The sequence below is a fragment of the Nomascus leucogenys genome, chromosome 14 (genome assembly GCF_006542625.1).
Source record: "Nomascus leucogenys isolate Asia chromosome 14, Asia_NLE_v1, whole genome shotgun sequence".
In the NCBI taxonomy this organism is placed as follows: domain Eukaryota; kingdom Metazoa; phylum Chordata; class Mammalia; order Primates; family Hylobatidae; genus Nomascus; species Nomascus leucogenys.
The window spans coordinates 75,400,915-75,426,663 of NC_044394.1; the positions used below are offsets into that span (position 1 = coordinate 75,400,915).

Sequence of the window (25,749 nt, forward strand, 5' to 3'; positions counted from 1 at the left end):
CTCAGAAGTGTCAGCGTGGGCCAGGGACATTAGAAAGCCACAGGTTGACCTGGTCTGGCCCACATGCCCGTGAGCTCACAAGGCCACGTGGCAGACACGTGCCTTGGCCTGCCTCATAGAAAGAAGTGGCTTCTGGAGGGCAGAAGGTAGATTTGCGAGAGGCTTAGCTGTAAAACTGGCTGTCGTGGCTTCTCTGGGAGGTGTTTTGAGATTGGTTAATTAATGTTTACAAGATACACAGGGATCTGAGGATAAAGGGCTTTGAGGGAGGGCAGGCAATTATGGTCCTAACATTACTGGTAACAGTCCAGGCTCAGGAAGGCAGGAGCCCACAGACCCCCGTGCCAGGCTGCTGCTTAGCACTACCATCAGCAGGGGCCTCCATGGGGCCTGGCTAATAAAAAAGAGATTAGAAAACAGCCAGGGAAATATTCCTTCTCATCCCAGCTCTTGAATCGCAATAGGGAAAGCAATGGCACTGCTCATATTATTTAATCGACTTCTCACAGTGTGACAAATGGCTCCATGCTCTCCACTGAGCATTTGTTTATGGAAAATGGGCCCAGGCTAGAGTGGGAGCCAGAGCCTGCAGAGGAAAGGTGCCCAAGCTGGGAGCCCCAAGGAGAGGGCGGTGCCAGCAGGGGCTGTGCCTGGGAGCGGGACAGCTGCAGGGAGCACAGCCACAGGGCAGACCCCTGAGAGCAGGACCTGAGCGGTCATATAGCCACGGGGCTGGCACTGTGACATCGGGGAGCTGAAGGACTTCAAACGGAGCTACTGTGAATGATTTGTCCTTTGCACTGTGTGCAGCCCTGGCGTAAAGGCTTGCACTTCCAAGGGTGTCTTCTGTCAAGTGCTTCCTGAGAAGGAGGCATTTACAACCTGGTTGTGTTGCCAGCTATCATGAGGGCCACCTGCATTGACCTCTCTGGACAGCACAACCGTCTATCTCCTGCAGCTGCACTCTGGTGGCATTCAGCAGCAGTAAAGATGGCCTGGGAGTTCCAAGTGTCCCAGAGGCACACTGATGCCTATGATCCCACCAGGCTGCAGGCTCTTGGGAGGGTGCTCACAGAGGGCATGTGAGGGAGTTCACAGAGGGCACCTTGTGAGGGTGCTCCCAGAGGGCAGACCCTCCAGGATGGTCTGGCCTTGGTTGGTGTGACCCCTGGGGGGCTAAGCAGGGCCTACATGTGGGGGCACAGGGATATTTCTGGTGGATGATGGTGATGGCACACACACAGCCACCAGAGAGAGGAACCAGAAAGGGGCTGAGATTAAAAGAAAGGCCCACATTGGCAGCTCAATATTGTTAAAAGAATGCTCCATTTCAAGACAGGCTGAAACCCCAAGGAAACTGAGTGGACAGAGCAGGTGACTGACTGGGCGTGGCCTCATGCACGACTTGATTGTGGTCCTGCAGACTGGCCGCCGTGCTCTCTGCACCAGTCCCTGCCTGTGTGCTGTCCAGCTCACCTGTCTGTTTTGTCTCTCCCCCATAGCTACTACATGCTGGAGAACAGACCCAGGAACATCTACGGCATGGTCTGCTACTCCTGCCTCCTGGCGCCCCCCAACACCAAGGAATGTGAGTATCTTTGTCCTTCCACCAGCACGGTATTTGTTCAGCATGGATCTCTTTCACTACAGAGGGTGTAGGAAAGAGCCGATCCTGGCACCTGGACAAGGTGAATCACAGTAACAGCATTAGTGAAAGTGCCCCTGTGGCCTGTCCAGGCAGGTCTATGAAGGGAGGGAGGTTTGGCACAGCTGAGCCTTGAGTCAGAGAATGAGGTTCTGGTGCAAGTCGGCCACCAGCTACCTGACAAGTCACTTAACCTCCATAAGCCTCGGTTTTCTCATTGGTAATATGGGGATACTAACATCTGACCTTCCCATCTCTCATAGTTATTGTACAAACAAAGGGGATCACAGAGGCAAAGTACTACTATTTTGCAAAGTACTACAAAGTGCTAGGTGATAGTGAGGCCAAGGAAAATATGTGTGATCACAAATAATGAAACAGATTCCACAAAGCACATGTAAACAGTCTCAGGAGATTATAATCCTGCCTTGGGGTGTTTCTTTCCTGTTATCCTTTCTGGCTTTCATGGGCATCTGTTTATGAGGAAGGGCCAGGTACCTCTGCCTCAGCGGAATGTGCTGTGTAGACTCCTGGATGTGTGGTCTGGGGAGAGACGAAGGCAGGTAGGACAGGCAGCTGGGAGGAAGCTGGGTGTCTGGTCCTGGGCTGCAGGACCACTTGCCACCCTCTGGTTCCTTCAAGGGTGGAGGAGGAGCTGACCCTGTGACCCTGCCTCTCTTTGCTCTCCATAAGGCCCCACTACCCCCATGTCTCATAAAATGTTGTCCAGGAGAAGAAGGAGGGCCTTCATCTTACTTATCACGCTGGAAGGAAGAGGAGGAGCAGGAATGGGGTGCGGCATCTTCTCTCTCCTTTTGGTCAAGCCAGGAGGAGGGTTCTGTGCTGTTGGCTGCGCTGCAGGGAGAGCCATTCTCTCCCTTCCAGATCACTCAAGTGCATGAGCCCTGCACCAATGGGTTTGCTCATCTTCAAAGCCATTTTTCTGGCCAGCCGTATGCTAATTAATTCACAAATTAGAGGAGGCCGCAGCTCGGCTGCCAGGCTGACTCATGGTGAAGCCAGCTGCCATGGTCCACATGTCCTCTGTGGGGATCTAGGCTGATTCAAGGCCAGATCATTCTGGGATGAAGAACCAGTCTGGAAAGATGTCAGACACTCCCCACCTATTCCGATAAGCATCTTTGCCTGTGGAACCTGGGAGAGGAGCAGCCCTCCTCAGGTGCTTCTCTGTTCCAGAGTTCTCACACGGCACAGCCTTCAACGTTCAATGTCTGGCAGCCAGAACAGACTTGAGTCACGGCAGGGGCGCCTCTCTAAGTCCAGCAATGAGGTCTATCACATGTGGAAAGCAAGCAAAGTCCCCTGAGTCCTCAAGATTTTAAAGATGAGCGCACCCCGCTCCCGCCCCCAGCCCTTGCCTGCTTTACTGAAAGCCGGCTCCCAGGAAGGCCTTGGGGTAGGGCCTTAGAATCCAGTCCTGAAGGAGGTCAGCAGAGGAATAGACAGCCCTGCTGTGTTCTCATTAGAGGCCCCTTGGGCAAGGCCCCAGGCCTCGGCTTGCCCATCTGGGAAATGGGGAGATGCGGCCAGATAGGCCTTGGGGTGGATGGAGCCCTCTGGGTCAGGGCCTCAGTGTGAATGCCAAACAGAGTGATGCCCTCCACCCCTGGGCCTGCACTGGTCTCAATCCAGAGATCTTTCTACTCAGAGCACCTGCCCAGCAGTCAGCAAAAATGTCAGAGCTAGAAAGCCCCGTGGAGTCACTAAGACCCACACACACAGGACTGCCATCAGCAGCCCCGCCCTGGACAGCAAACATTTCATCAGGAGCCCGAAGTTGCAAACTGGCTGCCCAGGTCCAGCAGGCCCTGTCTTCATCAAACCCATAGTTGTGGTCAAGAGCACCTCTTCCTCCCCTCTGTTTTCTTGATTTACCTGAGCCCTCGCCAGATGAAATTCACATCCTTGGTACTCTGCAGCAACAGATGGTAAATTATGCAAACCACCGTCAGACTTGCCAAGGGCCCCTTTCCGAGGATGACACCCACCCAGGAGAGCTACAGCAGACAATGGGTCGCAGCTGCAGGGGAGACACCAGCCAGGAGTGAGCCCAGGTCAGTGCCAGGGTCTCCCCAGCCTAGGAGTGCCCACAGCTCTGCCCCACATCTCCCGGGCTCGAACCGCACGCTCAGGCACCTGTGCAGTGCAATCACCTCCTATCCTTAAAGAGATGGCAGCTTCTCTGCACCTCTGTGAAGCACAGGGTTTCAGGGGGGTGATTCTCAGGGGAGCACCCTGGGGATTACTTATGACTTGAATCGCTGGGCCCACCCCTGATTCATCAGGTCTGGGTGAGCCAGAGAATGTACATTTTTAACAAGTTTGGGAACCCCTACGGTAGGTTATGAGCCTGCTCTGGAACTTCACTGCCTGAGTTAGACGAGTTATCTCACCTCCCACAGCCTCATGTCCTCTCCTGCCCAGGGCAGCTCCCAGTGGTGCCCACTGCCCAGGCTCCTGTGTGGCTCGGGTGCAGTTTTGCCCACCAATCACCCCCCTGAAACCCTCTGCTTCACAGAGGTGCAGAGAAGCTGCCATCTCTTTAAGGATAGGAGGTGATTGCACTGCACAGGTGCCTGAGCGTGCGGTTCGAGCCCGGGAGATGTGGGGCAGAGCTGTGGGCACTCCTAGGCTGGGGAGACCCTGGCACTGACCTGGGCCCACTCCTGGCTGGTGTCTCATGATGAGTGCCCCAGGGTGTTAATTAATGTGATGCAGCCCCTCAAATAACCCTGAGGAGAAATGAAAGAGCAACATATATTTTCCTTTAAAATGGAATAAAATCATTCCAGTTTCTGGGGTTGCCAAGTAATGAGAGGGAAACCAAAGAGGACAGGTGTCAGATTGCAGATCAGTCCTGGCTGTGGATTGGTTGTCACCTTGGATTAGAACATACTCACCCCCAGCTCTGAGCCTGTACTCAGTAACTGCAATACTGTGGAGCCCTGTAGCCCGGTGAAAAGAGATGAAAAGGCCTTCGGTTATTTTTCAGTTAAATTAAAGAGCAAGATGTACTTGGGGTGACCGGAGCTTTCTGGTTTTCTTTTTTCCCTGCACCATCCTGCATAAAAGGATCTGTGATTTAATGACAGTGGGGGCAGGGAGGTCAACTCGTTGCCCTGGCGTAATAGAGAGGAAGATATGGTCCAGCATCAGGCTTGGGTTTCATTACAAGTTATCACCCCTGGGAAAGTTTCCTCATCTGCAAAATGGGGACATGATTGTTGGGAGGAAAGATGTGATGACATGGGCGATGCATGTGGAGTGCTCACTCCAGTGCCAGGCACTGGGCACTGACCGGAGATGAAGCATCCCAGCCCAGCAGGTGGCATGGCTCCGCGGCACGTGAGCTGGCCTGCACTTCCCTCACTGACCAGGGGTGCGGACGGCACACAGAAGGTGAAAGAGATTCAGAAGAGGACACTCAGGTGTCTCTGTGACTGGCCATGTGGACCTTGTGACACTTGCTCAGCTGCAGAAGGCAGAGGCAAGAGCGTGCTTGGTGGGGAGGTAGAGGGAGGATGCTGTGCGTGTGGAATTTGAGGGGACTGTGGGACATCCAGACCAAGATAGCTAACCCAGAGATGGCCTGAAGCTCCAGGCAGAGATCCAGGGCTGGGAAGTCAGCTGTGCACTCAGGGTGCTGGGAACCGCTGGGCAGAAGGGCTCCCCATGAGGCAGCTTCCTAGTGCGGGGAGAAGGCAGGTGCACCACGGAACCTCGCCGACCTACACTGCCGGCTCTGGCCCGGCTATGGTTCAGACTCGAGAAGGCGCCCCAGGGCCTGGGACACTGGGCAGCAGAAATCCCTCCCTAGAAAGAGTGGTCAGGGCCGGATGCAGTGGCTCACACCTGAAATCCCAGTACTTTGGGAGGCCTAGGCGGGCGGATCACCTGAGGTCGGGAGTTCAAGATCAGCCTGACCAACATGGAGAAACCTGTCTCTACTAAAAATACAAAATTAGCTGGGCATGGTGGTGCATGCCTGTAATCCCAGCTACTCGGGAGGCTGAGGCAGGAGAATCGCTTGAACCTGGGAGGTGGAGGTTGCAGTGAACTGAGATTGCGCCACTGCACTCCAGCCTGGGCAACAAGAGTGAAACTCCATCTCTAAATAAATAAATAAATAAGCGGTCAGAGGGTTAATGAAAGAATGCAGTAGCCTGGCAGCTGTTTTCTTATCATCAGTGACAAAGGCCCCTGAGGCAAATCCAGAGTAGGCTGGCCTTTTGGAGAAATCTCTGCTACTCCGCGTACTCCCGTGGTTTCCTTCGCTCGTGCCTGAATGCCCTTCTGTGATGCTAAACAGCACGCACTGCCCCTCAGGTCTGAAGCGGGCTTCCCAGCCTCCCGGACTCTGGCGTTCAGCTACTCCTGGCGCAGAGCCTCTCGGACCTGACTGCACACACATCTCCAGGGACCCACTGAGCAATGGATTCTGACACAGCAGGTCCCAGTGGGCCCGAGACTCGGCATTTCTAGCAGGTTCCCAGGGGACTCCACTTTGAGCAGCTAGGGAGTCTCTGCGGAGTCCGCCCACAGTTCAGAATCTGCCACTAGGGGGTACACAGCCAGTGCCACAGTCTAGGACCCCTTGTTGACAGCTCTAAGAATCAATAAACAGATCATTCCTAAAAATGCAATCTTTTACCCTCTGCAGAGAATCCCAGCCAGCCTCTAATGCATACTGATGAGATTCTAAATTGTGTGGATTAACAGACCTCAGAGGCCCCCATATGAGCTATTGTGGCTGTGAATGGAGGCGTAGCTCCCTCCAACCGTGTGCTTCTGGCTCACTGAGCATTCCTGGGGAAGGGGAACACAGTGCCTGGCAGGACCCTCCCCAGAGTCACCGCTGCTCGAACTCCACTGCGAGCTAGGCAGAACCAGTCCCCGCTCATTTTCACTTTAATATAGGCCTTGTGAGGACATTTTTGCCTGTTTTCTGGGACCACAGTTCATACCAGCTTTTGTCAAACACCCCAGCCTTGCTTATTTCAAACTCGGGTGCACATGGAAGTGTACGAGGGGAGATGGACCCGTGGTTGGCCACCCAACAGAAACCCACCTGGAGCACCTTGCACTTAACAAGCGTCCCAAGAGGCAGATGAACCGAAACACACAGCACACAGTGGAACAGGGGGAAACCTCCAGACACTGTATATTTGATTAGTGCTGAGTTAATCCTCAGTAGACAGACATAGACCCTGGCCCAGAACTTGCGTGCAGGTGCAGGGGGTGCCAGTGCCAGGGCTGCATCTCCACCAGGGCTCGCACCCCACCCTGCCCAGCCCCACCCACCACCCTGCGAGGCCCGAGGGTTTGTCTGTGGACCCGCAGCTGGTGACAGCGGAAGGAGTGGACATGGTGGGAAGAGGATCAGCCCAGGCCACTCTCTTTTCCTTTTAATATTCTGGGTTTTGCCCAAACCTCTTGTAGACATCACGTGCATTCCACATGATGCTGGTGCGCTAATAATATAAAAATGCATACTTGTGTGATTCTGGCATGGATTTTTTCAAGCATTTAGGGGTAATGCAGAGTAGGTGCTTGTTTCCCATGGCGATTTTTCTGACTCGCCTGAAAAACAGCAGAACCACCCAGGGCTGATTACCCAGCCCCTGCTTCATGCTCTGCAGGTGCCTTCATTAGCCACCCTCAAACTACACCCAGTGCTACCCAAGGTTGGCACTTTGGGACCGGATCTGCCCACCTGTTCTTGTGGGTTATATGTGTAGTGACAGTGGCAGCAAGCAGAGGTGAGAGATTTGTGCAGGGGACTGACCTCACCCTCACGAGGTCAGCCCTGCAGCCAGGGATGGCAAGGCCCACCACCTCCCTTTTGACCTCCCCCTCTGGTCTTAGCACACCTTCTGTCTTGCCTGGGGGCAGAGGCACCGAATTGTGGACAAAACAGACCGAGTAAGCTAGATGTTGGTTCGTCTTTCAATTGCCACATAATAATTGCGCATGTTTATGGGGTACAGAGTGAAATTTCCATACATGTATATAAAGTGTCATGATCTGATCAGGGTAATTATGATATCCATGACCTCAAACATTTATCACTTCTTTGTGTTGGGAACATTCCAAATCCTCTCTTGTAGCTGTGAGAAATACACAATGCATTATTGTCAGCTGTAGTCTGGGTGCCAGAGCTCAGAACAACTCCTCCTGCCCGGCTGGACTTCTGTATTTGTTAACCAGCCTCTCCTTCCCCACCTCGTTCTGCTCCACTTCTGCGAGATCCACTCCTTTGGCTTCCACACGAGCCACGCGTTGCTTTTATGAAACAGCTGCACTTGGGGCAGATCCGTTTCCTTTTTTTGCCACAAGCACACTCCCTCGCCTGTTGGCCACGGGGCTGCCACTCTGGAAATTCTAGCGCATCCTTGCCTTTATTTGTGGTTTGAGGGTCTTTGACCCTCTCCCTTCTGCCGAAAGGGCAGCTCCATTCCTTGTTGCCGAGCTCCGAGCGCAGGGAAGAGGCCCGTTGTAGGAAGTGAGCTGCTGCCCTTTGGTGGCCTGGGTGGCCTGTGGGCAAGTCTGAATCCCCGTGTCCTCCTGCTCCTTGGGCAATGATCTAGTGACTGTGATTCTCCTGACCAGTCTTGTGAGAAGTGTCTCCCTGCAGTTGCTCTAGTGGCCCTGGGAACTTTGGAACGTGAGGGGGCTTGTGGGGTCTGGCTGATTGGGTGCTGGCTTTCAGCTCCAGTCCTGACATGAGAGGCTGAGCTCTGGAGAAATGTCAGGGTCCACCATCCCACCCCCCTTGCCCCCACCTCCTCGGCTGCGCACACGTGCTCAGAGCAAGCATCTCTCTCACCAACTCAGGGATCCCTGCACACCAGGGAGCACCCAGCCTACACCTGCAGCCCAGCACAGTCAGGGACTGTTGAGTTGGTACCAGCTGGAGGTGTTTGGAGGGAACCATCTGGTGATCAGGATAGAGGCACAGCTGGCCGAGGGCAGGTGGGTGCCTGTGGGTGCAGGAAGATGTCCCATCTGCCGGCATTGTTTGGGGATGTCATTGTGTAACCAGCCCTGCAGGGCTGCAGAGGCATCCCACAGGTCTGTGTGCTCACTAGGCTGCATTTATTGCCCCACTCTAGACCACAGGCCTGGGCATATTTGTGTCCCCATCCCCAACCCTGTCACCTGAAGCAGCCTGCGAGCCCCAACAGGAAGGGACAAGAAGAGATGAAGATGACAAACATTCACAGACAGCCCACGGCTGTTCTTTTGCTCTGACAGTATATCTTAAGCTCCCTTGAGCGCCTTGCTGAACAGATAGATCAGCTTCTTTTCAATGTCTTGTTTGCTCTTATAAAGGAAATTAGCTCATGCTGGAAACTATGCCATGATGCCCCTATGCTCACTCACCTGATGAAGTGTGGGAGGCTACCCCCCAGCAAACAGAAATGGGCACACAATCTGAAGCTTCCTTATCAGGCTGGAGACTTCCAGAGGAACTTCAGTAAGGTCTATGAGGGGGAACGCTCTGTTGTTTGGCATGGGCTTGTGGCTTTCAGCCAGGGGCACGCACCAATCCATCAGCTCTTTTTTTATTTTTATTTATTTTTTATTTTTTTTGAGATGGAGTTTCACTCTTGTTGCCCAGCCTGGAGTGCAATGGTGTGGTCTCGACTCACTGCAACCTACGCCTCCCGGGTTCCAGTGATTCTCTTGCCTCAGCCTCCCCAGTAGCTGGGATTACAGGCACCTGCCACCAGGTCCAGCTAATTTTTATACTTTTAGTAGAGATGGGGTTTTACCATGTTGGCCAGGGTGGTCTCAAACTCCTCTTAGGTGATCCTCCCGCCTTGGCCTCCCAAAGTGCTGGGATTATAGGCATGAGCCGCTGTGCCTGGCCAGCTCTTTCTGTAATAAGAACACTGGTTCTGAGGCCAAATAAGAGGCTAAATAAAAAAAAAAAAAACAAATTTATCATAAGTTTGAGGCTCAGGAGGAAAAAAGCCTCCATTCATCATCCAGAAACACAAGGAAACATCATTTGCCCCTCAGTGGGCAGGTGACATTTCTTACATACCCTATGACAGTCCCAGGCACTCTTAGCTGCCCTGGTCCCTCCCAAGCCCAGTGTTTCATTGACCAAGCTGCCAATTTGCTTTACAAGGTGTGAGGACAGAGAAGCATCCAGCCTGTTCTCCTGTGGCCCTGCTCCATTTAGGGCAGACACGAGTGGATAGCTCAGCTGGTCACTAGCTCCTGGGCTGCCCCCACTCACAGAACAAGAGTGTGCGTTTCTCCTGAGAACTTCCTACTAAAGAAAACAGCCAGCCCAGGCATGGATTACAGGCTCACACCTGTAATCCCAGCACTTTGGGAGGCCAAGGCAGGTGGATCACTTGAGGTCAGGAGTTCAAGACCAGCCTGGCCAACGTGTATTTTTCTCTATTAAAATACAAAAATTAGGTGTGGTGGCACACACCTGTACTCCCAGCATCTCAGAGGCTGAGGTGGGAGGATCACTTGAGCCCAGGAGGCAGAGGTTGCAGTGAGCCAAGATCATGCCACTGTACTCCAGCCTGGGTGACAGAGTGAGACCTTGTCTCAAACAAAACAGAAAAACAGTCCGACTAGGAAGCTTGCTTCTCCCGGAAGCCTTGCTGCATGGGCTGACCAGGCACAGTGCTGGGCCATTCCTCTGGGCTAGGCCAGGCTGGGGAGGTACCTTGATTTGGGGATGGCAGCTGGCCTTGTCCTTGACTCAGGGGCTGCTTTTCTGTAGACCAAGTGCACTTCATGGATTTCTCCAGAACTGGTAGAGACAAAAGCGAGAGAGTGGGAGATGCATTTGAAGCATGTTCGCTTTGTTATTTGCAAAACTGAAGTCTGGCCTAAAAGAAGGTTGATCTTCTTTTAGGAGGTCTGGAACAGGACATGGTCTCTTCTGTGGTGGAATGTTTCTGTTTTGGCTGAATGGTTGTTTCTTAGTGATTTGACTGAGAGCAAAATCAGCTTCCATTTTAGCCCCACTAAGTGACACTTTTTCCATAGAAGGGGAGTTTTAGGAAGCATAGCTTTAAGGGAAGGTAAAGCACAGCTTGCTCTGAAACTCTTTGGTCACAACTATGTAAAAACATGTCTGAGGAAAAATCCTAGGGAGAAATACAGCAAAAGTCCACTTAGCCAAGGAAGCCATGGGTAGTTCTTTTCCTCCTTTCTTGTGTTCTTATTTTTCCAGATTTTTATTTTTATTTTATTTTTATTTTTATTTTTTTTGAGACGGAGTTTCATGCTTGTTGCCCAGGCTAGGGTGCAGTGGTGTGATCTCGGCTCACTGCAACCTCCACCTCCCGGGTTCAAGCAATTCTCCTACCTCAGCCTCCTAAGTAGCTGGGATTACAGGCATGTGCCACCATGCCCGGCTAATTTTTTGTATTTAGTAGAGATGCGGTTTCACCATGTTGGCCAGGATAGTCTCGAACCCCTGACCTCAAGTGATCCACCCACCTTGGCCTCTCAAAGTGCTGGGATTACAGGCGTGACCCGGCCCCTTTTCTAGATTTTTTTTCCTTTTTTTTTTTTTTTTGAAATGGAGTCTCCCTGTGTCGCCCAGGCTGAAGTGCAGTGGCGCAATTTTGGCTCACTGCAAGCTTCGTCTCCCGGATTCACGCCATTTTCCTGCCTCAGCCTCCCGAGTAGCTGGGACTACCGGCACCCGACACCATGCCCGGCTAATTTTTCGCATTTTTAGTAGAGACGGGGTTTCACTATGTTAGCCAGGATGATCTTGATCTCCTGACCTCATGATCCGCCACCTCTCGTTCTTCTAACAAGAAGAACTCGTACCCATACTACGTAAAGATAGCTATCGCATACACTTTTATCACCAGCCTCCTTCCCACAACAATATTTATGTGTATAAATCAAGAAGCTATTATTTCAAACTGATGCTGAACAACAATCCAAACCCGAAGTGCTGGGATTACAGGCGTGAGCCACCACGCCTCGCCTCCTTTTCTAGATTTTTAATAGTAAGCATCTATTACTTTTATGACTAGAGAAAGTATTAACACATTCCTACTCTACGTAATTGAAGGAATTAGTCAAGTATTATATCACCCTAATAGTACTTTCTTTTTTTTTTTTTTGAGACGGAGTCTCGCTGTGTCGCCCAGGCTGGAGTGCAGTGGCGCAGTCTCGGCTCACTGCAAGCTCCGCCTCCCGGGTTCACGCCATTCTCCTGCCTCAGCCTCTCTGAGTAGCTTGGACTACAGGTGCCCGCCACCACGCCCGGCTAATTTTTTGTATTTTTAGTAGAGACGAGGTTTCACCGTGGTCTCGATCTCCTGACCTCATGATCCGCCCGCCTCGGCCTCCCAAAGTGCTGGGATTACAAGCGTGAGCCACCACGCCCGGCCTAGTACTTTCATATATGCACTCTATGTTGCTTATTTTTATGGATTTCATATACTTTGTCTCCATGCATAGGAAAATTGAGTTGGTGAGGCTTGCAAAACTCCCCAACCCATACTGTTTAGTTTTAGCAGACTTATCACATGAGTGTTTTTATTTAAAGAACAATAACCGACCAGGCGTGGTGGCTCACGCCTGTAATCCCAGCACTTTGGGAGGCCGAGGTGGGCAGATCACAAGGTCAGGAGATCGAGACCATCCTGGCTAACATGGTGAAACCCCGTCTCTACTAAAAATACAAAAAAATTAGCCGGGCATGGTGGCGGGTGCCTGTAGTCCCAGCTACTCGGAAGGCTGAGACAGGAGAGTGGCGTCAACCTGGGAGGCAGAGCTTGCAGTGAGCCAAGATCATGCCACTGCACTCCAGCCTGGGCAACAGAGCAAGACTCCATCTCACACACACACACACACACACACACACACACACACCACACACACACACAAAAGAACAATAACGATGACTCTTTAGGATTCATTAAACACTCTAAGAAATACAAATATTTAGCTCCCCTCGGCCATCACTGCCTCAAGCCCATTCATGATCGTGAATCCAGATCCATGAGTTCTGCGGCAGCGTCTTTGAAAGTGGAGCTTCTCTGGATCATCTGAGGGACTCTATTTTCCTTGCAGGTGTGGGAGCCACTTCAGGAGCTTCTGCCAACTTCCCTGGCACCTCGGGCAGCAGCACCCTGTCTCCCTTCCAGCACGCCCACAAAGGTGAGGAGGGTGCTCAGGTATCGATCACCTGGAGTTAGGTGGTGCTCGGATGAAAGCTCAGAAGAAGAGAGGAAATGATTATGAGTAATGATTATGGTGCACTTCCCCACCTGGCCTCACCTCCCTAATGTAATTGAATGACATGTTGCCCCCCATGCAGGAAGTCATTATCTCTGCAATGAGCGGAGCTGATCCCTCCATGGGTGTCCTGGGCCTGCTGGGAGGTGCTGGTGATGAAGGCGGGGGCAGAGCGACAGGTGGGCAGCACAGGCAGCTGCAAGCCCGGCCAGGAGGAGAGACCAGTGTCCTGGGCTTTGGTTTGGCCGGGAGTCAACAGCAATTCTATCACTGGTTTTCATATAAACCTGCTGACCATAGCACTTTAATATTAACTTGCAGAATGTATATTTCATTCTCCCTAACCAGGGAAGAAGGTATTGAGGAAGACCCCAAAGTTTAATACGTCTCTCAGAGTCAGCCCTCCAGCTGGCTTGGCCTTTCTCTCTCACTTGTTTAGTGCCAGCCCGTTATTGAAGCATGTTTTGGGCCCAGGTCTCAGCGAGCCATGAGGTACCTTCTAGAGCCCTCAGAGCGCCCAGCTCGTCAGCCTCATCACTGGGCCTCCCACGCGCTAATGCAGAGCAAAAGGCAGGACTGCTGGGCGAGGATATATAAATCTCATTTGCACAGGCCCCGGGGGGAGTAGCTCAAAACACGGAGAATATTAAAACACTTATGTCATCCAGACCTGGCATGCTAACACTATTACAGATATTCCCCAGATGATGCTGGGAGGCTGGTTTTCCTGCAGATGCACCCACAGGGGAGGCTCAGCGCCCACATGAGGGGTTCTCAGCTCTGGCACTACCTCCCCCGAGATGATCTGGGAGCTTCAGATGCTTGTCTCCTGTCTATTTGGGTGGTGGCAAATCTGGATCTTAGTTCAAGAGAATCAGAGTCCTGTTTGGTTATTTTAGAGAATGAGAACAAGCTTCAGGGCATTTTATGCATCCAAGGTCGACATTAACCTGGGAACTGAGCAAAATCCCCCGGGGTGACTGAGGGACTGCCTGGTGGAGGCGGCAGAGCAGGTGGAATAGGTGGCCCAGCCCAGGCACCCCCTGTGCCCTGGGGCTCTTACAATGACACTTAGGTTGAAATTGCATGAGGTACAAGATGGAGCCAAACCCGGAATCCAGAGCTGACTTTCGCATCCTGACTTTTGTTTGGAAATGCCCAAACTTGAATTGTGCTGCCTTCCAGACACACTTGTTCACTGGCCTTTCTTCCTCTCCACACCAAACCCTGCCCTCAGGTTGCCAAAGTAGTAGAAGCAAGAGCAAACTCCCTAGGAACAATCAGGTGACCCCAGAGAAGTCTGGAGAGGCCAGTCTGAGGGCAGCAAGCAGGGCTATGGGCAGTCCTGCTCTGGCAGCCAAAACCAACACAGAGGACTTGGTTCTCAGTCTAAGCAAGCACCTCAGATTTCAGGGTTCCCTGAAAGCATCCCAGGGGCAGGGCCATTGCTTGCAGGGCTATGGCCAGTCCTGCTCTGGCAGCCAAAACCAACACAGAGGACTTGGTTCTCAGTCTAAGCAAGCACCTCAGATTTCAGGGTTCCCTGAAAGCATCCCAGGGGCAGGGCCATTGCTTCCAGGGCCGTAGTCCTGGAGGGAAGACCAGCAGGGATCCTGAGCTCTGGGTCACTCATGCCTTCTCTCCACCCACAGAACTCTCAGGCCAAGGACACTTGGCCACTGCCCTGATCATTGCAATGTCCACCATCTTCATCATGGCCATCGCCATCGTCCTCATCATCATGTTCTACATCCTGAAGACAAAGCCCTCTGCCCCAGGTGACGGCCCCCATGCGCCGGTGCCCTGCCTCCTGGACTCTCCGTCAACTCCCCCTGTCGGAGAGCCTGGCTGCTCACTCCCTCCTCTCTCCCCAGCCTGTTGCACCAGCCACCCAGGGAAGAGCGTGGAGACCCAAGTGAGCAAGGATGAGGAGAAGAAAGAGGCCCCAGGTCTGTGAACCAGGGCTTCCACACCCCATGTGCACGGTGCCCATCTCTGGGTGGAGGGCGTCCCCGGCAGCAGCCTACTCGCTGCTTCTGCTCTCGTATGCTGAACCATACTGTGCTTACCATGGGGTGGTGCCACGAAGACACCGGGCAGCTCTGCCCAACAGGAAGAACAGGGTTGGGCTGAGCGCAGAGCCATGAGCCAATTCTAACTCCTATCTCCCCAACCTCCCCATTTCCCTGCAGACAACGTGGTGATGTTCTCTGAGAAGGATGAATTTGAGAAGCTGACAGCAACTCCAGCAAAGCCCACCAAGAGGTATGTGGAAGCCCCCAGCGCCAAGCTGAAGCTGGGGTCCTGTGGATTCTGAGCAGGGAGGGGAATCAGGGTGCAGCCGAGTGAACTGACAGGCTAGCCTGGGACACTATGGGGACGTTTGGCGACAGACAGTCCCCGCCACCTCTTTGCTGACTGGCAGGGGTCAAGTGGTGTGAGGAGCCTGTGGGAACAGCTGCCTGCTGCCCTCAGGTCAGGCCCCTGTCCCTGCATCCTGCCAAATTCCCTGGGCCTTCCTCCTTAACATCCGACTTCCTCATGCCCCTTCTCCAGACTGGGAGAGCAGAACATAAAGCCAAGGATGCATGCAGCAGCCCCTATGACTGCTGCTGCGGCCAACACACCAGTACCACCCATGCCAGTGCCAGTACTGCTGCCACCATAATGCTGGTAACAACCGTGGTGATGATGGCTAACAGCATTTGGTGCTAACTGCCCACCAGGTGCTGGGCTAGGGCTGTGAACACATCCTCCCTCCACAGCCCAGGAGCAAGGTGCTTTTATCATCCCTGTTTATAGGATACCACACTGAGGTGTGGAAGTTGTCACTCGCCCACGGTCACACATTAGTGAACAGCAGGGCTGGGGTCTGAGTCCAGGCTCCCAAGGAGCCACGTGGTGTAAAGAGGCCTCTGGAGGAGGAGATTTGGCAGGTGAAGCCTTTCCCGTGTTTACCACACGTGAAGGTGTGGAACCAGCCCCTGCTCTAAAATCGAGGGTAGAGGGAAGTCAATATTTTATTCGTCCAGCGGGATGGTCATTTGGACTTGGTCCTGCATAGCTTCCAAAAATCAACCCATGGCATCAGCTCCCAGCCAGGCAATGTGCTTGGACCCCCCTGCCAGGCCTCTGCCCGACAGCCACTGCAGGCTGCGCTGGAAGGACACCCCTGCAACAATGCCTCCCTTGGCAGATGGGGCACAGAGTCCACCAGAAGGTCACCAAACTGGTTACAGGAAGAGCAGAGGTTAAGCCCTCCTCTCCTGCCCCCACCCCATGGTCTTCCTATGATTCACCTTGAAAAGCCATTCCAATCGATCCAGCATCTGTGTGGAGCTTTGGCATTAAAGCACTGCCAGGTGCATTGTCTCACTTGGAAAACTCCAGTGTCTCTTAACACCCCTGACATAAGGGCTGGAGGCAAACAAAGATGAAGTCTTTGCATACTAGGAAAGAAAAGCAGACTATGTGTTCGGATGGTTATTTCCTGCAAGTGACTCAATTCCAATTGATCATTTTTCAGCCACCACTGCAGGAATTTGTGGTCTAAGCCCCATTGTGCCTGACTGGCGGGAGGTGCAAGGTCCAAGCTGCTGCTCCCAGGACCAAGGGCAGGACCTGGTCACCCTGCATGGATGTAACTCTTAAATAGGGCCTCCCTAGAGACTGAATTTACTCCTCAGCCTCCAGCCCAACCTTATTTCATTCTGTCTCAGCCTCTCCCTTCTGATGTTCAGGCTTTTCTGATTCCCAGAAATCAAAAGGGCAGAGACATGCCCCATGACTTGAGTTGCAGTTGAAGACAGGGAAAATTTGGAGGCCCTATTAGGAAAAAATATATACTTATTTCATACACAAATATTAAATACAAATTGAACCCTGACACTTGTACGTTAAAAGACAGCAAGGCACTGAGCTTTTGTCCCTGCTGTTTGTCCTTGGGTCTTGGAGACAGGACCTGGGGTGCCACGTCACCTGCTCCACCTCACCTTCTCTCGAGTGGGGACAGGGATGGGCCCTACCACCTCCTTGTGAGGCCCTGAAGCCTGATGAGGAAGTCCCACTGGGGCTTCATGATGGTTCTCATTTTATTTGTATTACCCCATCTCTAGGGCTGTGTTTGCATATGAGCTTCATTGCTGTAACCTAGTTACTAACAAATATAATCCTTTCTTTAAGAAAAAAAGGTCTTCAGCCAAACCACAGGAAGCAAGCAGGATGCCTCTAAAAAAGAATATCGTTTTTCATATACTTGGAATGGTTTTAAGAGAGTTTAAGCTCCAACCCACATGTGCCTAGGGCAGACCCTGGGTTCTTTGTGGGCTGTGAGCCACAGGGTGGCATGAACCTGGGCTTGGTGCGCCCGACCGCCCACCCAGCTCACCCGCTGGGGCTTGCTGTGCCACCCCCTGCAATGCACACAGGTCAGCCAGGTCAGTCCCACTAGTCAAGAGGGGGCTTTCCAGGCACAAGGCTCCATTCAGCTCCCTTTTCAATGACTGCAGAGCGCCAGCATGGATTCAGTGCCAGCCACATCAATCTGTTTGCTTAACATGAAGACACCAGTTGAACTTGGTGCTTACTGGGATTAAATACAGGGATCTAGGACATATTCAATGAACCTTCATGGAGCATCCACTGCGTGTCAGATAGCAGGGAAGGAGAGGCCCGTGGGTGCCTTCCACCCGCAGTGGCAGCCCCAGCCCCTTAGACGCTTGCAGGTCACCCACCATGGACTTGTTTGGAAAGAAGCAGGAAGCCACCAGTGTATCTGTCTGGTCTCATGTCCCCTGGCCCCATGCCCACAAGGTGCCCAGTAAACACCTGAAAAACAAGTCATTGCCCCCCACTGTCCACAGCTGGGCAATGGACAAGTTCACCACAGGAGAACTTGTCAAGGCTGCAGCCCCCCAGGCGCTGCTAATGACCGTCGCTCTTGTTTTTGCAGCGAGAACGATGCCTCGTCCGAGAATGAGCAGCTGCTGAGCCGGAGCGTGGACAGTGACGAGGAGCCCGCCCCTGACAAGCAGGGCTCCCCGGAGCTGTGCCTGCTGTCACTGGTTCACCTGGCCAGGGAGAAGTCTGCCACCAGCAACAAGTCAGCAGGGGTGAGGCTCCTGCAGATGCCATGATGAGCTGTGAGATGTGGCTCCTTCACAGCCGCAAGACTAAAACTTTCTTATTGAATCAGCTCTCCTGCAAGACAGGGTGTTTCTCCCAAAAGTCCAAGATAGGAGACCTGGACAGTGACAGGTTCACAGCAAGATAGTCAAAAGGGGAAAAAAAAAAAAAAAAAAACCTTTTTTTTTTGGGTTTTTTTTTTTTTTTTTTTTTTGGAGATGGGAGTCTCGCTCTGTCACCCAGCCTGGAGCCTGGAGTGCAGTGGTGCGATCTCGGCTCACTGCAACCTCCACCTCCTGGGTTCAAGCAGTTCTCCTGTCTCAGCCTCCCAAGTAGCTAGGACTACAGGTGCACGCTGCCACACCCAGCTAATTTTTTTTCTTTGTATTTTAGTAGAGACGAGGTTTCACTGTGTTGCCCAGGCTGGTCTCAAACTTCTGAGTTCAGGCAATCCACCCGCCTCGGCCTCCCAAAGCACTAGGATTACAGGTGTGAGCTACCACGCCCAGCCACTTTGTTTTTATTACATAGCTTCATACACAAAAATGAAGCAAAGAGAAAAAAGGTAAAATCACTTGGAATGCCAGAGGGCAGAAAAAGACCCTTATAAATATACTGGGTTTTATCCAACCAGACAATTTTCTACACACACACACACACACGCACACGCACACACACACACACACACACACACACAGTGCATTTTCTTCTATGCATTTTTAAAAATATAAGAACAGGCTTACATGTAGAAACTGTTCCCAGGGTTTTATCACCTACTGCCCTGTAATGTGCTGTGGCCAGGAGCAGGACAGGGGTGAGGGCAAAGGTGGCCAGAGCCCTCTTGGGCTCCCTGTGGACCTGGCCTGTGGTCATCCCTCTAGTCTGTGCCCCTGGCTGCAGACCCCAGCTGCAGGACAGCTGTGTTGCTAGGCAACATCACTGATGGCAAAAATGCCCAGTTGAGATCCTGGCTCTGGCCAGTCCTGATAGGATGCCAAGCTCTGCCTGCCCTGAGTTCAGTGACCTCTGTAATGGGGCTGCCACTTGCAGAGACCCTGGAAGCCTGTGGGGTTGTTACAAGAGACATAGGTGGCCGTGGCCCCGGGACTCTTCATCCAGGGCTACTGAGCACCTGTGCACCGTGGCCCTGGTCTCCTGGCACCAGCCACATGATCCAGGATGGGAGCCCCGCACAGCTGTGCTGCAGCACAGATGTCCTGAGGCAAGTGGGGGTCCCCATGGTCATCTTTTCAAACAGACTGATGCCAGGGGTGTCCCCAAGTATCTTACGAGTCTGACCACCCAGCTGAGCCTAAGAAGCACCTGTGGTGGACCCCAAAGATGTTTGAGTAGGAAAACCTGAAGAAGGCCCTCCCTGTGTGCCAGGGCTGGGCTGCTGACACGGGGGCTGGGCTGCTGACACGGGGGCTGTGTGCAGCGTCTCTGGTGTTGGGCGTAGCTGCTGCCTGCCCCTGCTGACATGGAGGATTTGCCTCCTCACTACTGTTGCCCCTTTCTAGAGATGAAAATTCTCGACTCTTTTTCACAGATTCAAAGCCGGAGGAAAAAGATCCTGGATGTGTATGCCAACGTGTGTGGAGTCGTGGAAGGTAAGCTGAAAGAAAGGCTGGGAGAGGTGGTGCCCACCCTACTGACATGAAGGGCTCCTGTGAGGGGCTCCCCTGAGGCTCCTGTGAAGCCTCCCCATGAGCCCTCATGAAGGGCTCCCCTGAGGCTCCTGTGAGGAGAACTGAGGGAAGCCGCCCATCCAGTTGCCGCACTCTGGTCAGAATGGCCGCTGGAACCAATTTCAGGTGTGGGGAAACGGAATCTTGCTCCCAGATATTAGAAGGCATCTCCCGGTGCTTCCATGGGCCTTCCCCTCACAGGACAGGAGACAGCCTGGTGCAGGCACCCACTGCAGAGAAACGCAGGGTCGGTGAGCAGCAGCCATGGAGCCTCAGACCTCCCGTGTCCCCAGTGCCTGTCTCCACAGTGGCATCATCATCTGGGAAACATGATCAGTCATTTATCCTAGACTTAGCCGCCCTCTCCCTGCCTTTGAGCATCCCCGATGTCTGATAGCCCTGGGAGCCTCCAGCCTCCCCTCCCAGCAGCCTTCTGAGCTAAGTCAGGCTGTCTCCCCATAACCTGGGCTTGAGTGTGGGCAGGTAAGAGGCAACAGGATAGGACTGTCAGTGCTGCAATCTGAAATCATAATCCTCAGCTTCCAGTTCCTGCAAAATCCACTTTCTAAATTACCTTCTTATTAACCCCAAAGATAAACCCCTCATGGCTGAGGTCAGGGGTTTTCCCGCTGCTGGCCTCACTGGCCTCCCTCCTCGGACTCCTTGATCTGGCTGGGCAGCAGGAGTGGAGCCTGGTGCACGCTGGGCAGCTCACCAATGCCCCCATTACCCCTCCTCCCACCCCCACACCCCACCGTAGGCCAAATGCAGCCCCCTGGGCCCTGGCAGGCTTTCTGATCCAGTGGTTTGTTGGCCAGAAATAACTATAATGTGGGTGAGTTCCAGGGTCAAGAATTCCTGGCTGCCGCTGAAATGTGGTATCTCTCCATAAACACAGGCCCCAGGTCAGCCTGCCTGATCTCACCTGGCATGGCCTGCGGCTGTCAGCTGCCCAGGGGAGGATGGTCTAGGACTCACCTTCCATCCACCAGGAAGCTCTTCTCTGTTCCAAAAAATGTTGAGTTCACACCCCTGGGACAGGCGTTTTCAAACCTCAGCCACGGCTGAGAACCTGTGCTCCGTGCCCAGCTCTGATGAACATTAGAGACACCTGCAGGTCTTAACACCATCTCTGCCCATCCAGCCCACCCAATCTGCCCCAACACCCTGATGTAATTAGTCAGGGGTGAATCCCAGGCATCTGTGTCTCTTTGTTTTTTGTTTTGTTTTGTTTTTAATTAAACTTTTTATTTTGAGATACTTCTTACCATGCAGCGGTAAGAGATAATACAGAGAGATCCTACATGCTTTTTACCCAGTTTCTCCTAATGATAACATCTTGCAAAACTATACACAGAAGTCACAACCAGGACACTGATATTGACACAGTGATATCGACTCAGCTCCCATACAAAAACTCCTCCTGTTGCCCTTTTATAGCCGCAGCCAATTTCCACCCATCCCACCCTCACCTAGGCCCCTGGAAACCAGTAATCTGTTCTCGATTTCTATAATTTTGTCATTTCAAGAGTGTTATAAAAGTGGAATCACAAGGTATGTAACTGTGGTGAATAGCTTTTTTCACTCAGCATAATTCACTGGAGGTCCATCCAGGTTGTTGCATGTATCAATAGTCCATTCCTCTCTCTTGCTGAGTAGTAGTCTGTGGCATAAATGGACCAGAGTTGGTTTAACAATTCACTTGTTGAAGGACATCAGGGTTATTTCCACTTAAGGGCTATTATGAATAAAGGTGCTATAAATATTTGTGTATAGGTTTTTGTGTGGACATCAGTCGTGATTTATCTGGGATAAAGACCCAGGAGTACATTTGTTGGGTTGTATGATAGTTGCATGATTGATTATTTTAAAAAACTGCCAAACTGTTTTCCAAAGTTGTTGTACCATTTTACATTCCTACTAGCAGTGTGTGAACGGTCTAGTTTCTCCATATCCTTGCCAGCATTTGGTGGTGTTACTATGTTTTGTTTTAGCTATTCTGATAAGTGTGTTACGATATCTTATTGTGGTCTTAATTTGCATGTTCCTATCGTTTAAATATCTTTTCTTGTGTTTATTTTTCATCTGTATGTCCTCTTCAGTAAAATGAATGTTTCTTCATGTCTTTTGCCCATTTTTCAATGGTATTGTATGATTTTTTTGCTGTCGAGTTTTGAGGGTTTTTAAAAATATATTCTAGACACTAGTCCTATGATGGATATGTGGTTTTATAAATGTTTTCTCCATTCTATAGTTTAGCTTATCTTTTCAGTCTCTTAACAGGGTCTTTCATAGAATGACGTTTTAAATTTTTATGAGTCAAATTTATGAAACTAATTATAAAGTTCTCCTTTTATGGATGACGCTTTTTGTGTCAAAATTAGATCTCTCTTGCCTAGTCCAAGATCCCAGAGATTTGCTCCCACAATTTTTTCTAGAAGCTTTATAGCTTAATGTTTTACATTTTAAGTCCACATAGTTTTTATGTTTTACATTTAAGTTCACATAGGTTTATATTTTGCATTTAAGTTTGAGTTGATTTTTATAGAAGATATGAAACTTGGGTCAAAGTTCATTTTTTTGTCTATGGATGTCCAATTGCTCCAGCACCGTTTTTTTGAAAAAGTGTCTTTCCTCCATTGAATTGCTTTTCAAACTTTGTCAAAAATCAGTTTGGCATATTTGTATAGGTCTATTTTCTGGGGTTGCTGTTCTGTTGCATTTATCTACATGTCTGTCCCTCTGATAATACCACAAGGTCTTGATTCTCGTATAAATTATATAATAACATATAAGTCTTGAAATCAAATAGACTGCTCCCATTTTCTTTTATTTTTTTTTCAAAAATCTTTTAGCTATTCTAGTTCCTTTGCCTTTCCATATAAGTTTTATAATAATCTTCCCTATATGTACAAAATGCCTTGCTGGGATTTTAATGAGTTGCAACAAAACTGTATATCAATCTGGGAAGATTTGACATCTTTATTATGTTGAGTCTTCTGAGCCATGGGCATGGTATATCTCTTCATTTATTTAGCACAACTTTAATTTTTTTCATCTGCATTGTGTAATTTCCAAAATACAAGTTCTGTGCATATTTTGCTAGATTTACACCTTAAGCATATCATTTATTTTTTGAGCAATTGTAAATGACAGTTTAAATTCAGTAGCCATACATTCATTGTTAGTTATAAAGAAATACAATTGATTTTTGTATGTTTATCCTGTATCCTGTGATCTTGCTGAATTCACTTATAAGATCTGGGAGTTTTCTTGTAGATGCCTTGGGATTTTCTACATAGATAATCACATCTGCAAATGGGACTGTTTTATTTCTTCCTTTCCGATCTGTGTACCTTTTCTTTCCTTTTCTCATTTTATTGCACTGGCCATACCTTCCAGCACTACAGTGAATATAAGTGATGAAGCAGAAGCAGAAATCCTTGCCTTATTTCTGATCTTAAAAGCATTCCATTTTTCACCATTAAGTATAATATTAGCTCTAGGCTTTTTATAAATTGTTGACATTAATTTTTTGAGTGGATTACAATAATTTTTAAATATTGAACCAACCTTGCCTCCCTGGAATAAGCCATACCTGATGTGGTACAATTCTTTTTTATGGTTGCATTCTATTTGCTAATATTTTGTTAAGGATTTTGCATTTATATTCATGAGAGATATTGGTCTGTGGTTTGTGGTTTTTTGTCTTTGGTTTTGGTATCCAGTTTATACTACCCTCATAGAACAAGTTAGGAAGTGTTTCTTCCTTTTCTATGTCTAGAAAAGATAGTGTAGAATTGCTATTAATTCTTTCTTAAACATTTTGTAGAATTCTTCAGTGAAATCATGTGGACCTAGAGATTTCTTTTGGGGAGGTTTTTTTTTTTTTTTGAGACGGAGTCTCACTGTGTCACCCAGGCTGGAGTGCAATGGCACAATCCTGGCTTACTGCAACCTCTGCCTCTTCAAGTTCAACTGAGGCTCCTGCCTCAGCCTCCCAAGTAGCCAGGATTACAGGCACATGCCACTGTGGCCCAGCTAATTTTTTTTTTTTTTTTTTTTTTGAGACGGAGTCTCACTGTGTCCCAGGCTGGCAACCTCCACCTCCCAGGTTTAAGTGATTCTCCTTCCTCAGCCTCCTGGGTACCTGGGATTACATGTGTGTGCCACCATGCCCAGCTAATTTTTGTATTTTTAGTACAGGGTTTCACCATGTTGGTCAGGCTGGTCTTGAACTCCTGACCTCGTGATCCACCTGCTTTGGCCTCCCAACGTGCTGGGATTACAGGCTTGAGCCACCGTGCCCAGCCCTAATTTTTGTATTTTAGTAGAAATGAGGTTTCACCACCTTGGCCAGACTGGTCTTGAACTCCTGAACTCAAGCAATATACCCATCTCGGCCTCCCAAAGTGCTGGGATTACAGGCATGAGCCACCGCGTTTGGCTGGAGATTTTTACAGTTACAAATTCAGCTTCCTTAATAGTTATAAGTCTGTTCAAATGATCTATTTTGTATTGGGTAAGTTGTCATAGTTTATGTTGAGGAATTATTTTCATCTAAGTTATCAAATTTATATGTGTAGAGTTAAAGTTGCATAGTTTTCTCTTATTATCTGTTTGATATCTATGGTGTCTGTAGTGATATCTCCTGCTTCATTCTTGATATTGGTAATTTGTGTCTTCACTATTTTTTCCTTGTCAGTTATATTGATCTTTTCAAATAACTGTCTCTTTTCATATTGATCTCTTTTACTTTACTGTTTTCAATTTCATTGATTACTGCTCTTATTTCTAAATTACTTATTTCCTTCTATGTACATTTGGTTTATTTTGTTAATCTTTTTCTAAGTGTTTGAGATGGGAGCTTAGATTATTAACTTAAGAGTTTTCCTCCTTTGTATGTATCTGTCCTATAAATTTCCCTCTCAGTACTACTTTAGCTGTGTCTCACAAATATTGACATCTTGTATTGTTATTTTCATTCATTTTTAAATTTTCTTTCAGACTTCCTCTTTGACCTGTGGATTATTTAGAAGACTGTTACCTAGTTTTCAAATGTGTGAAGATTTTTCTGTTATAGATTTATATTCTAATTCTATTGTGGTAGGGGAATATACTTTGTATAATTTCAATTCTTTTCATTTGTTGAGGTTTAAGGCCAATAATTATAAAGAATGTGTATTCTGCTGTTGTTGAATGGAGTGCTCTATAAATGTTGATTAGATCATGTTGGTTGATGATGTTGGTAAGTTCTATATTCTTGCTGATTTTTTTTCTAATTGTTCTATCATTTACTGAGGGAGGAATGTTAAAGTCTTCAACTATAATTGTGGACTTATCTCTTCTTTCAGGTCTGTTAGTTTTTGTTTCACATATTTTGGAGCTCTGTTGTTTGGTGCATATTCATTTAGGATTGCTATGTCTTCTTGGATTGACCCTTTAATCATTATTAAATGTCACTTTCTGGTAATTTTTTCCTCTGAAGTCTACTTTAACTGTTGTCATAGCCACTCTGCCTTCTTGTTATTGAAGTTTGCATGATATATATTTTTCCATCCTTTTACTTCCAATGCCTCTCTCATTATATTGAAGTGAGTTTCTTATAGGCAGCATATAATTGGGTAAACTTTTAAGTCTACTCTACCAAGCTCCACCTTTTAATTTTTTTTGTTTTGTTTTGGTTTGGGTTTTGTTTTTTTTTTTTTTTGGAGTTTCCACTCCTGTTGCCCAGGCTGGAGTGCAATGACATGATCTTGGCTCACTGCAACCTCCGCCTCCCAGGTTCAAGTGGTTCTCCTACCTCAGCCTCCCAAGTAGTTGGGATCACAGGCATGTGCCACCACACCGGCTAATTTTGTGTATTTAGTAGAAACAGGGTTTCACCATGTTGGTCAGGCTGGTCTAGAACTCCTGACCTCAGCTGATCCATCTGCCTTGGCCTCCCAAAGTGCTGGGATTACAGGCATGAGCCACCATGCCCAGCCTTTAGTTGGTATTTAAACCATTTACATTAAATGTAGTCATTGTTAG

The 25,749-nt window shown here is 49.6% G+C and overlaps 1 protein-coding gene across 3 annotated transcripts in view; it reads left to right on the forward strand.

Moving 5' to 3' along the window:
* Positions 1 to 25,749, forward strand: part of EDAR (ectodysplasin A receptor) — a 96,626-nt gene that overhangs the window by 65,141 nt on the left and 5,736 nt on the right. For 2 of the 3 annotated variants that reach the window (XM_030827934.1, XM_030827935.1), the window contains 6 exons: positions 1,503 to 1,588; positions 12,740 to 12,826; positions 14,557 to 14,853; positions 15,097 to 15,169; positions 17,856 to 18,015; positions 19,578 to 19,638. In XM_030827934.1, the coding sequence (XP_030683794.1) occupies positions 1,503 to 1,588; positions 12,740 to 12,826; positions 14,557 to 14,853; positions 15,097 to 15,169; positions 17,856 to 18,015; positions 19,578 to 19,638 (764 nt within the window). The remainder of the gene's footprint in view (positions 1 to 1,502; positions 1,589 to 12,739; positions 12,827 to 14,556; positions 14,854 to 15,096; positions 15,170 to 17,855; positions 18,016 to 19,577; positions 19,639 to 25,749) is intronic. The other variant, XM_030827936.1, reaches the window with a different exon arrangement.